At 36.2% G+C, this 14,149-nt stretch overlaps 1 protein-coding gene and 1 long non-coding RNA gene across 2 annotated transcripts; both read right to left on the bottom strand.

Moving 5' to 3' along the window:
- Positions 1–4,203: 4,203 nt before the first annotated feature.
- Positions 4,204–4,746, bottom strand: LOC141630850 (uncharacterized). The gene has a single exon (XM_074443598.1). The coding sequence runs from the start codon at positions 4,744–4,746 to the stop codon at positions 4,204–4,206; it is 543 nt and encodes a 180-aa protein (XP_074299699.1).
- A 6,488-nt stretch (positions 4,747–11,234) lies between these two features.
- LOC141631936 (uncharacterized) lies at positions 11,235–13,049 on the bottom strand. Its single transcript, XR_012537730.1, has 2 exons — positions 12,935–13,049; positions 11,235–12,156 (listed from the first exon to the last, which is right to left on the bottom strand). It is a non-coding gene; the product is annotated as an uncharacterized LOC141631936 (long non-coding RNA).
- Between the last annotated feature and the right edge of the window lie 1,100 nt (positions 13,050–14,149).

The raw sequence follows: 14,149 nt of genomic DNA, 5'->3' as shown, positions 1-14,149 counted from the left end.
TGATTTAGTGTCATTTGTAATTTGTAAATTAAAAAGCTGATTCTTTGGTTTTCACTTTTCAGGTAGCGGAAATGGCAGGGTTGTGTGTTCAAGATGACCATGACCTAAGATCTGTCATGTCAATTGTTGCCGAGGCTCTGGAATCGTGATCTACATGGCCGTTGATTTGTGATACGAGAACTGTAGTACTAGCTACTATAGTTGCTAATCTTTAGGTTCCGGATTTATCATTTTAACTTGTTAATGTAAAGTAGTTCGGTTATGAGGTACATAATTATAATTATCACTAGCACGATCAGTGTTATCTATTTTAGTACACTGGTCAGTGGTAAGTAAATTCTTTCTGACTACAGGTTACTCCTTTCATAATTTTCCGACAAGGGTAAGGTAGCATCTATTGCAGTCCGCCTTAAGCTGTAAGTACCAATTTTGTCATACAACAAGTTACTTGGTTTTAATTTTACTATAACAATTTTCAGGTTTTCGGAACTTTGACTAAACCTCTGCTTTGACTACTGGTACCATCATCAACAGCCACCATCATCACAGTTTGTTCGGGATCGTCAAGAACCAAATCAACGATACTCCATTACCCTGGAATTAAAGAGATTCAGATGCATTCATGGCACATAATATTGCTACTAAAAGTACTCTAGGCATGCTCATAACTAAGCCTACTAAAACAGTTCATTAATACTGGCGGCGGTTTAACCGCGCTTACATGCGATATCTTTTTCGAGCTTGATTTATGGGCCTTGTAGTAATCATGTACTGTAAGGACAAGCGAGAATGTTTATGAGAAATTGTTGATGAAGTTAATGTCTTATGTTTGATTAGATGACTGATGAATAAAGAGATCACAATTAGATATTGGATGGCGTAGATTTTATCATAGCAGGCGAACATAAACCTTACTACACTGATGACAAATAATAAAAGTAAGAGAAAAGCATGAAGTGTTGGAATATTCCTCCAAAATTAGTTTAATATATTTTCTATATTTTATTTTTTATAATATGGGAATTAGTTGTTAGCATTAGTCTAATGTTGTGAACATGTCAAATGTGGGATATCTCCCACTTAGGTTAGTTAGTTTTTATTTTTTTAGTAATGTAAGCCTATTTAAGGGCAATGAGTTTATGTTAGTAATTGAACAAGTTTATTCTAATGACTTCTCCTTTTTCTCTCAATTACATTCCCCCTTAAAAATTCTACATGGTATCAAAGCTCTTAAGTGAGAGTCTCAATATTATCGTCAACTCAACTTAAGTAGCCAGGTTCGATTCGAAATGGGGCGTTACCAAAAAAAATGGTGAGAAAAGTTTTAATGAGAGATTAAAAAAAATGGTGAAAATAGCACCATTGAGATAGAGAGAAGTGCTCTGTCGAGGGTAGAGAAAAAAGAGCTCTACATAAAGTTTTGGTGAAGAGAGGTGCTTCACAAATTTATGGTGAGAAGTGCGCCATAAATGAAATGTTGGAGAGAAGGGCTCCATCGATATCGAATTTTGGAGAGACGTGCTCCAAATGAAAGTTGGTACGTGGCGAGAAGTGCGTCACAAAGATGGTGGTGAGAAGTGCGTCACAAAGATAGTGACGAGAAGTGCATCACAAAGATGGTGACGAGAAGTGCGTTACAAAGTGAAGACAAGGGCTTCACAAATTGAGATGGAAAAAAGTACTCCGTCAATTAACGTTGGTGACAACGGGCATCAATAAGGTAGGTGACAAAAGGTGGGTCAAAAGGTGAAGACAAGGCCTTCATAAACTATGGTGGAGAAAAAGAAATACTCTATCAAATAAAGGCATTTACGAAATCAAGTATGGCCGATGAAGCTATCATCAAAAACGTGCCACCAGAATTTGCAAGTGATATTTAAGAGCATAATAAAGATTTTAGTCCACTACAAGAAAATCAAAGGCAAGGTTAGACAGAGTCAAATTGGCTAGCAACAAATCAAGCAAATGTGTTGAATCCGACAAATTTTGGATCAAGGGGATGTGTTGGAATTGCTACAAAATTAGTTTAAGATATTTCCTATATTTTAGTTAGTGAATTATGGGTCAAAATAAGTTAATTAGTTGCTAATAATATGGGAATTAGTTGTTAGCATTAGTCTAATATTGTGAACATGTCAAACGTGGGATATATCTCCCACTTAGGTTAGTTAGTTTTAATTTTGTTAGTAATATAAGCCTATTTAAGGGCAATGAGATTATGTGAGTACTTGAGCAAGTTTATCCTAATGACTTCTTCCTTTTCTCTCAATTATATTCCTCCTTATAAATTCTACATGAAGCACACACACTACTTGGTTGGGTTTGAGAGATGGAAATGGCGATATAATAATATAAAGATGGTAATTATTGAATCGGCCTGGAAATATGACACGACCCGACAAGAAGTTAGTTATCGAGTTAAGTTTAACACGTCGTAGCCCTTACTTATTTTGTGCTATTTTTGGTGTGCAACGGGTAAATCCCCAGATAGTCAGGTTCTTTATGACTTAATTTCAGATCATTTCAGTTCAGTTATGTTTTGTTCAGCTTTCAGTCAGTTCTGTTTTGCTCATCTCTTCACAAAATAATACGTAGTCTACACACAAAATAATATGTACACCGCCACCCAAGAATAACAGACTTGAAGTCTAAGCACCAACGTATACCCCTTTTAAAAACATAAAGCTAAGTTAATCAGGCTCCACATTTGCGAGCCCATTTTCTCTCCATTTCCTAAAAAGAATTGGAGAGGCAAGTTCCTATCAATGGTCCGGATCGTACTTTGAAAATATTTCGACATTTACGCATAAAAATAAAGGAAAATGAGAATAAAAGGGAAAATTATTATTTAAAGAGATTGTGAGAGGAAATAGAGACAAAGGTAATGGAGAGAATCCATTTCCACATTTGCCACCACTATAACCTATATCTCCTGGAATATTGTAATTGGTGTATTCTTCGTAGCAAAACGTATGACAATTAATTACACAACAATATGCTATATCTATTACATGTAACTGATTTACATGTCTATGAAATCATTCACATTAAGTTAAAAAGAGTTCAACGCCAACGTAAACCAACAGAACTTGTACCAAAAAACGTAAACCAATATAATATCGCGCCCGATAGGGTGCGGACCACAAACTAGTGTAGTTAAAGAGAAGAACCAAATTGGGATGAGTCTATTTTTTTTTTTTTTATGAAAATAGGTGCAACTCCACATAGATTGACATAGAATTATATTATATTCAGCATAAGTTGGAGTACTGGCAATTTACTCATATGGGTAACATTCTTGGAGGAAAGCCAACCATGAAGCAAGTACAGGATTTTGTGGGTAAAAGCTGGGCACACATTACTTCAGATACTGTTCAGTACTTTAAAAAAGGCCGGTTCAGTTTTAGATTTGCAAATTTAGCTGAGATAAATGGGGTTTTAAAGTAAATTCCATGAAAGATGGGACAAAATAATCTAATTCTCAAACAATGGACACACACTTTCTCCTTGGAAATGGATAGAGTTTTCGTTGTGCCCATCTGGATCCTATTCCCTGATCTTGACGCTTTCCTATGGATGGCGGTGGTTTTGAGTAAGATGGCTAGTAAAATAGGGAAGCCCCTGTTTGCTGACTTAACTACTACTTACAAGGCTAGGCTGTCTTTTGCTAGGGTTATGGTGGAGGTGGATGTTTATAAGGATTTACCATCCCATATCATCCTGAACTCACCTTTCATGGGGCAAACTACCCAGAGAATTGACTATGAGTTGATCCCTTTTCACTGCTCTGGTTGTGGTAAATTGGGCCATAAAATCAGTTCTTGCAAATAGGAAAAGCCCAAACCTAAAATTGCAGCTACTAATCAGGTTTTTAGGCCTGTCATTGTTACAGATGCAGCCCTGAAAAGAGAACCTCGAGTTTCTGAACTAACTAACAGAAATGGAAGATTAACAGAGAGAGAGAAATGAGAGAAAGATTGAAGGTTTTTATTAAGAATTCTGGTAAAAATGATGATGATTTACAATTGTAAGAACTATGCTTATATACAAATGCCATCCAATTCTTAACTAATTGACAGCTAATGACAGCTTATTTCTAACAACCTTCTAACAACCTTTTATCTATTTTTGGCGCCAAGATCTTATTTCAGTTATTCTGTTACAACCTGTAACATATCTTCCTCCTTTTAAAGAGTCTTGTCCTCATGTCTCAGTTAAGCTTTGAGCAAAATCTGGATATTGCTGCTCAAAAGCTTCTGCAAACTCCCAGGTAGCATCATGAATAAGAAACCCTTCCCAATGAACCAAATACTGTACAGCAGCCTGGTTTTGTCTTTTTACTACTCTTTTCTCCAAAACTGCAGCAGGTTGCAGAATATTATCAGTTGAAAATCCTTGCATCCATTCAGGAATATGTGTTGCATTTGGTAAAACTCCCCTGAACTTCTTTATCTGAGATACATGGAATACTTTATGAATCTTCACACTGTCTGGCAAGGCCAATTTATAGGCAACCTTCCCCACAGTATCTTCCACTTGAAAAGGCCCATAGTATTTAGGTGCCAACTTTTCATTTCTCCTCTGTTGTACTGAGCTTTGTCTATATGGCTGTAGTTTAAGCCATACCCAATCACCAATTTTGAACACTCTTTCTGACCTTCTCTTGTCAGCCTGCACTTTCATCCTCTGGTGAGCCTTAGATAGCTGATGTTTAAGCATAGTTAGCATTGCTTCCCTGCGTTGCATGGTTCTATCTACAGCCTCCACTTAAGACTCACCAGGTAAATAGGGTAGATGTAGAGGTGGTGGCTGGTTGTACACAGCTTCATATGGAGTCATTTGGGTAGCAGAATGGTAAGTGGTATTGTACCACCATTCAGCCAACGGCAGCCACATAAGCCAATCCTTAGACTTTTCCCCACACATACACCTCAAATAGGATTGAATGCATCTATTAACCACTTCTGTCTGTCCATCTGTCTGAGGATGGTAAGCAGATGACAGTAATAGCTTAGATCCTTGAATCTGAAAGAGAGCTTGCCAAAAATGACTTGTAAAGACTGCATCTCTGTCACTTACTATGCTCCTTGGCCATCCATGAAGCTTGAAAACATTATCCAGATAAGCTTGTGCTACTTCTAGTGCTGTAAATGGATGAGTTAAAGCCATGAAATGGGCGTATTTGCTCATTCTATCCAGCACCACAAAGATGAGTTCTCTGCCCTGAGATTTAGGCAAACCAGTAATAAAATCCATCGAGATATCCATCCAAACTTCAGAAGGGATTGGTAAAGGCTGTAGTAATCCTGGGTATGCAGATGGATCATATTTTATTTTATTTTATTTTTTTTTTTTTTTTTGGTAAAATGTGAGTGTAATATATATATATATATATATATATATATATATATATATATATATATATATATATATATATATATATAAAAAAGAGTTTCAAATACAAAATAAGGCCTAAACCTTTCCAATGGTTAAAGGAAATTCAAGCGCCCTAGCCAATCTAACTCTTGTGTATTCAACTTCCTCTTATCCCGTTCTTTTATCCTCCTCTTCATATCATCATTGATCGGCAATGCACTACGACTAGGCCTCGGGACCACCGCTCTATACGACTCTTGTTTCTCTCGCGCCACACATGATACATGGCACTCAACACCATAGCATTCTTTACCTTCCTCTGCGTTTTCAGGCCAGTGTTATGAATGCACCAGTGCAGGACATCAGAATCAGGAAGTTTTAAGCCAGAAATTTCTGATAAAGTGACTTATATCCTTAGTTATCCCTTTCCAAATAAACAAAGTTTTAACCCTTCTTGTAGTGGCATCTCTTCCTGAATGCCCACTCTGTGGTGCACTATGGAGCCACTGCAATATTTTCGTTCTTATTGTTTCATCAGGTCCCACCACAATCCGTCCTTTATTCAAAATTAATCCATTAGATAACTGATAGCCTAGTACAGATGCAGGATCAGTTTTAAGTTGCTCTAAGACATTATACCAAAATGTATCCACTTCATAGCTTTTCAGAATTAATTCATATAGATTAGTCTGAGCATCAGACAAGGCCAAGCTCATCAACTCACTACCAGGTAACCTTGACAAGGCATCAACAGCTAGGTTTTCTCTACCAGCTCTGTATTGGATTTCATAGTCAAATCCCATCAGTTTTGATAACCAGAATTGTTGGAAAGGAGTTGAAATCTTCTGTTGCAAAAGCCATTCCAAGCTCTTCTGATCAGTTTTAATTATAAATTTCTGGCCCGTCAAATACTGGTCCCATTTTTGCACAGCAAACACAATGGCTAGCAATTCTTTCTCATATACAGATAATTTCTGCCACTTAGGACTGAGTGTCTTGCTAATGAAAGATAATGGATGGCCTTCTTGCATTAACACAGCTCCAATCCCATTATTAGAAGCATCAGTCTTCACTATAAAGATTTTATTAAAATCTGGAAGAGCCAACACCGGTGCACTACTTAGTGCACTTTTAAGCTTCTGAAAAGCATTAAGAGCTTCCATTCCCCATTTGAACTCTCCCTTCCTTAACAATTGAGTAAGAGGCTGACTAAGAGTGGCATATCCTTTAACAAATTTTCTATAATACCCTGCTAACCCCAAAAAACTCCTCAATTCTTTTACATTCTGAGGCTCTAGCCAAGTTGCCACTGCTGCTACCTTAGTGGGGTCTGTCTCCACTCCACTGCCACTAATAAAATGCCCCAAGTATTCTACCTTCTGAATAGCAAACGCACATTTGCTTCTCTTAACATACAACTTATGCAGTCTCATCAACTCAAATACTGCATTCAAGTGTTGCCAATGCTCTACCAAGGAATGGCTATAGATGAGTATATCATCAAAGAAGACCAATACACATTTTCGCAATAAGGGCTTGAAGATACTATTCATCCAATTCTGAAATGAGGCCGGAGCATTTGTGAGGCCAAAAGGCATAACCAGAAATTCATAGTGGCCCATATGAGTTTTAAAGGCTGTTTTAAAAACATCTCCTTCATACACTCTCAGTTGGTGATAACCTGCCCTCAAATCTAATTTTGTAAATACTGTTGAACCTTCTAATTCATCAATAAGCTCATCTACCACTGGAATAGGAAATTTATCCTTCACGTGGTAGGTTCTTCAAAAATATCACTGAAGTCTTTGAGCAGTTGTTGGAGTTCCTGTGGGCAGTCATTATCACTTATAACTTCTCCAGAGCAACACAGAATGTTAGACTCCTCACCCTTGATGTTTAGGTGTAAGAAACATAACTGTGCAGCCCCATGTAACATCTTACAAGATGGTCCACCTGCCACTGTTTTAACCTTCTGAGGTGCTAGACCTCTCAACACATGTTTCCTCTTGTTATACGTGAACTCCATCTTCAACTAATTAAAATTCCAACTCACTGTGCCCAAAGTTTTGAGCCATTGAATTCCTAACACCATATCACACCCTCCCAATGGAATGATTAGTACATCCGTGTCAAAATGGGTGTTCTGTAACTGCCAAGAAAATTTCCTGCTCATAAGCTGGCAAGAAAACTGACAACCATCTGCCACCATTACAGCCTGTGGTTCAATTGTTTCTAACTTACAGCCTAATTTCAAAGCCATCTCTTGGTCCAAGAAATTATGGGTACTGCCAGAATCTATGAGTATGTGAACAGGTTTTTTTCCGACATATCCAGTTACTCTCATAGTTTGAAACCCAATACTTCCAGACAATGCATTCACAGAAATGCAAGGTTCTGAATTAGACATAGCAGAACCTACTTCTGTGTCCTCTACTTCCTCTTCTAAGGTCATTTATAACATTTCCTCCTCTTCTTTGCCTACAATTTCTATGGCAAACAATTGAGTTCCCTTAAACCTGCAGTTGTGCTCCCTAGAAAAGGGTTCATTACAGAAATAACATTCTCCCTTCTTCTGTTTTTCGAGCCTTTCTGCTGCACTTATGAACCTAGTAGGTCTTTGGGTGCCTGTAGCAGCCTGAGTTTGGGGATTAGTAGTACCAGGCGTAGCCAGAATGCCTTTAGCAGAAAATTTCGGTGTAAAAGCAGGAAATGTTTTAGGGAAAGAATTTGGGGGTTGGTGAGTAATCCTTGAGGAAGTCCTTGTAACAGCCAAGGTTTCCTCCTGTAACATGGCATACTCAACCACGGATGCTAAATATCGAGGTTTAAATGCCCTCACAAATGGTTTCAAGGAGGGTTTAAGACCCCCAATAAAGCTGTCAAGAATGCATTGTTCAGGCAATAAAGGATTTCTTTGTAACATTAGGCCTTTTAAATTTTCAAAAGCATCAAGATAATCATCAATTGAACCAGTTTAATGAAACTTATTAAACTCTTCAACCACATTACCATCAATTTCTTCCTTAAATCGTGCACACAAATCAATAATGAAATCATCCCAATCCACATGAGGTCTAACAACAATATAGCTATTAAACCAAGACTCGGCCCTACCAATCATATACATGCTAGCCAAATCCACTCGTTGATTTTCAGGGATTTTATACAAATTGAAGTATTTTAGGCACTTTTTCATCCAAATTCTAGGGTTGTTACCATCAAAAGAGGGAAATTCAAGTTTGGGGGTAAATTTTAGGTTATTGCGATTACCTAATTGATATTGTTCATCAACAGTTGCAGAATCCTCAGAAATATTCCCCTTTTCTTGCTCTTTAGCCTTCAATAGTGCCATGATTTCCCCCAAAACTGTAGATTGTTGCTCCAATTGCTGTTCCAAGGTTGAAATTCTTCCTTCCATGGCGTCCTTTAATTGTTGAACTGTGAGTTTACGAGTTACAGGTGCCAGTGTAATGAAGTTCTTCGCTTTTTGTGATGTTTTAGAAATGGCGGAAGCAAAAGAGAGGAGCAAAAAGAGGCTGATACCAATGTTACAGATGCAGGAGATATCCCTGAAAAGAGAACCTCGAGTTTCTGAACTAACTAACAGAAATGGAAGATTAACAGAGAGAGAGAAATGAGAGAAAGATTGAAGGTTTTTATTAAGAATTCTGGTAAAAATGATGATGATTTACAATTGTAAGAACTATGCTTATATACAAATGCGAGCCAATTCTTAACTAATTGACAGCTAATGACAGCTTATTTCTAACAACCTTTTATCTATTTTTGGCGCCAAGATCTTATTTCAGTTATTCTGTTACAACCTGTAACAGTCATCTCTGCTACTGCTGGTATACCTCAAACAGTTATAAAGCTTGACTCAGAAAGCCAGATGCTAGGTGGTACAATAAATTCTTCAGGGGTGGTTGCTGTTCCAACAAAAGTAGTGGAGAATTCAGTTAGATCTCCCTCTGATCAAGAGCATGTTTCTTCCCCTTTGAATGTTGTAATGCATCAAGAATGCATTGAGCTAGGTCATGGCTCTGCACAATAGGAGGGTAATGCCAGTTTAGAAGCTAGGGGGTCTCAAATAGCCTTGAAGAGAGACTCAACTGCTAGAAAAAACCCTATTTCTAAGTCAAATAGTTGGGAGAACAATGGTTTAATTCTGCAAAATTGTTATGATACTTTGGTGACTGTGAAGCAATAGAGGAGGAACCCGAGGTGGGAGCTCTTGCCCTAGAGGAAAAAGAACCCCCTGATAAGCAATGATAATTAGCTCTTGGAATATAAGGGGATGTAATGATCCTCTTAAGCAACATGAAATTAGTGAGTTCCTGAAGCTTAATAAAGAGTACATCTTAGGGGTCCTGGAAACTAGGATTAATGAAATAAAGGCTTCAAAAATTATTCATAGCAAGTTCAAAAATTATAGTGTGATGTGCAATTACGGTAGTCACTATAATGGAATATTCTGGGTAATTGAGAATCCATTAACAGTCCATGGTACTGTCCTCTCCAAAAATGTTCAATTCGTTCATTCTCAGGTTACTCACCACTCCTCTTCTTGTCAATTTCACATGACCATGGCGTATGGGTATAATAATGCTCATGGATGGGAGAACCTTTGGAGTACTCTCTGTACTCTTAGTGCTTCTGTTATAGACTGGATTGTTATAGGAGATTTTAATATCATTAAAGATGCTACTGAGAAGATCAGCAATATCCCTCTTATCTTTGTTGATGTTACTGCTTTCAATTATTGCCTATGTTATTACCAATTGGATGATCTCAGAGGTTCAGGTTGTGACTTTACTTGGATAAATAAGCAAGATGATGGCACAAGGGTTTGGTCTAAACTTGATAGAGCTTTAGTGAACTCAAATTGGATCACTCATTTTCCTAACAACTCTGAATTTTCTTCCTGCTCACTCCCTTGTTCTGGTTACAGTTTTTGAGGAAATTAAAGCTAAAGCTAGGTTTAGCTTCCTAAACTGCTGCATATCTCATCCTAGCTATCATTATACAGTCAATAAGGCCTGGCATCATTACGAGCCCGACACTGCCATACTCAGGCTCTTTTGTAAGTTGAAGAGAGTTAAGCATGCCCTTCTTCATTTGCATAAGCAAGATTTAAGCAAGATTGCTTAAATCTGGGACAAAGAATTAACTATGCACAGCAAAAACTCTTTTCTTCTCAATTTAAGTTGCAACAAGACCCTCTTTTGTAAGCTTTAATTGAGAAGGAAATGAGACTATCTTAACATTATTATCAACTCTCAAAAAAAGGATGAGCTTAGCATGTTAAAACAAAAAGCTAAGTCTGAGAATATTATTAATTGTGATAATGCATCCAAATATTTTTTTTGCTAAAAATACAGGAGAGAATGCATTACAATATTATTGGGAAAATAATAGATAAAGATGGAAGGGAAAAAAAGGGAATGCAAGAAGTTGCCGAAGGTTTCATTGAATACTATAAGAACCTTTTGGGGACATCTCAGGATATTATCCCTATGGATGCAAGCATCTTAAAAAAGGACCATGTGTGAGACAAGAGGATCATAGTTCTTTCACTCAACCCATCTCTTCTAATGAAATAAAAGCTGCACTAATGAGCATAGGCAATGAGAAGAGCCCTGGGATTGATGGATTTTCATCAACTTCTTTCAAAAACTCCTGGCCTCTAATTGATCAGGATTTCTGCAGTGCTGTGCTTAACTTTCTAATAAGTGGAAAAAATAAGAAAGAAAGCCAATACAACCCTTCTTACTCTCATCCCTAAAAAGAAAGTTAGTTCATCTGTCACTGGCTTCAGGCCCATATCCTACTGTACAATTGTCACATCCCAATTTATCCAAGAGCCTTAACTAGGCATTTCTAGATAAAATGGACTGTTACCATCTCAGTTTCCTGAGGCAGTGATTACAAAGGCAAACGAAACCAAAGAACTTTAAATAATTTAAACGATTAACAGTCTTATTACAAATTATCCAAACTGAATAACTGTAATTAATTAAATACATCTCGTATTGGAATTAAATAAAGTGAATAACAAAATAATAATTGTCTGAACTAGGTGATCTAGACTACTAAGTATGCCATCAAAGCCTCACGCATCCCATGTTCCCATGTCAGCCAACTCAAGTACCTGTTATTTAATCTGCTTCCTAATTAACCGAAAATATTAATTGATTCGCCACAGGACGCCCTCAATTAAAGCAGACATCATTTTATTTTGATACAACAAACACACATCAACCAAAATGTCGAGTAAGATATATAAACAACAGTTATGAAACACAATAATAAATATGCATGATATGCAAATGTAATGCAGCTTCGCTTATCACCCGAGGCACCCATTCATCTCGCCAATCCCTGGCCCGGGGAAAACCCTCAACCCGAAGTTGAGTTAACCAGGATACACCTAAGGACACCAGATACAAGTCTACAGAACCATCCTGGGCCTTAAACCAGAATAAATCTGAAGACACTAGAGACAATTCTGCATTTGCAGCACTAGCCCGGGCCTTAATCACAATAACTGATAACCAAATGCATATGACATGCCAATGAATGCAACACCGATATTATACTTCCATGGAAACAATCCACAATAATATCTCAGCCGAAGTCTATAATCCAACCAATCAAACATGCCAGATGAATGATATAAACACAGAAAAGCAGAGTTGAGTAGATATCCCACCTGATAGCAAATCTTCGAGTCACACGAGTCACACAAGCAATCAAATCGATCCTTTATAAATCCATAACCTACATAACATAATTATGTACAATTACTATATAACAAACCAACTAATCATGCACTTATCTTATGCCCATCACGTCCTAATCCTTTTTGACAATTTTAAAGCAAATCTCTAATTCTACCGTTTTGCAGCACAGTTCAGTCTCACTATAAAATTCATAATTAATTGAATAAAAATCCAAACAATGTAAGACCAGTGGAGTCGGAACCCAAAGATACATATCTACAGTTCTTGTGAAATAGATGTTCCTCAAATTCCATACTTATCAAGGTTTTCTTATACTGACGAATTGCATCGCATAAAAACTATAGATTCATAAAACAAGTTAACATATGATTTTTGAGAAATTCCAATGCCTAGCATCATCCAGACTTTTCATAGTTAATGTATGCAAAAGTCCTAAATAAGTTTCGATTTATAAATTATGTTTACGAAATAAACTTTAGACTACTAGTGCATTCGCGGATTCTCAGTCTACATGTTCATAACGAATTTATTCTGAAAAATTTACAAGGCGAATTTGCTATGAAATTTTACAGGCATAAACTAGACTTGAAAATAACTTAAGTCTATTCTTTACGTTTTCGAAGATAACAACATTAAAATGGTCTCATAATTCAAGATAACTTACAGATTTACAGAATTGCTGTAACTTTCTTTCTTTAACCTAATCTTGTTTAACCTAATCTTTATGTAATTAAGCAGACTTCTACCATAATCCTACTACAATTTAAGTCTTAAAGATGAACAATTAAATCTTATAAAAATTAAAGGCAACTTACAAAGTAAAAGATTGAATCCAATAGAAGTAGATGCAAAATCCCCAAATTAATTGTCCAATTCCCTTTTCCCTTATTTCTCTCTAACTTTTATGTGATGTTATAAAAGTGAATAAGTGATTTATGAAAAGCCTAGCATGGTATATATAGTAGTAAATGTAGTCTTAGGAAACTTCTAGGAAATTGCTTATTTATATATTATGTCATATTATTATATTATTATTTACCTTAGTAGTCTTAGGAAACTTCTAGAAAACACTCCCTTGTTTATACTCATTTACACGCCTATCATAGGCTATTTTTAATCATTTTATATTTTATTAATTATTCCCGTCTCACAATCTAATCTCATAATTTAATAAATATAATTTATAAACACATTTCACATTTTTACCGTTGACTAACTATTGACCAAGCCTTAAAATACGGGGTATTACAGTTTTCCCTCCTTAAAAAGAACTTCGTCCTAAAGTTCACCCAGACTTAAAGATACTCCACGTAAAACAACAGTTACATGCTATCGATATACTTATTACAAACTAAACGTTGCATAAGAAAAGACAACAATTAAAAGGTAGTATTACAGTCTATCCCCTTTAAAGGAACTTCATCCTTGAAATTCGAGACACACATACAAGAAACTACTTCAAATAAGACGGATAAAGACAAATATAGGTATCTAAAACTAAGAACATTAAGACAACAATTATTACTCAACAAAGACTTCTCTTTTATCAAAATATTAAACTTACACAACTATTGAGATTTTACAATCCTACCCCCTATAAAATTAAGGTTACGTTCCCGTAATCGTGGTCACCAATGAAGACACTACATCGTATTATTTCAATACTAACCAAGTTAAAATATCCGAGCTCAAAGAATATAATAAAACTTAGCACAATCGTTCATTTAATACAATTGATAAAAACAAATTACTCGTATTAACAGAAATCACAACACACTTTATAAACTAAACCTGTACTTAAATTCCCAGTTATACGTACAAAACTAAATTCTGGAATTGGTATGTTAACTTATTAATAGAGCTACATACATCCATAATCACAAATCATGATTCGGCTTCTAATTAACTTTGAGAAAGATTAACACACCACGTGAAACAATAATAACAGTATTAATTGCATATCCTATTACATAGTTACGGTTTACAACAATTCTAGTATTATCTTACTCATTAATAATCTTGTCACTTGT

Source organism: Silene latifolia, chromosome Y (genome assembly GCF_048544455.1).
Source record: "Silene latifolia isolate original U9 population chromosome Y, ASM4854445v1, whole genome shotgun sequence".
Taxonomy (NCBI): Eukaryota; Viridiplantae; Streptophyta; class Magnoliopsida; order Caryophyllales; family Caryophyllaceae; genus Silene; species Silene latifolia.
The sequence above is the reverse complement of the archived record's forward strand: the minus strand, read 5'-3'. Positions and strand labels throughout refer to the sequence as shown.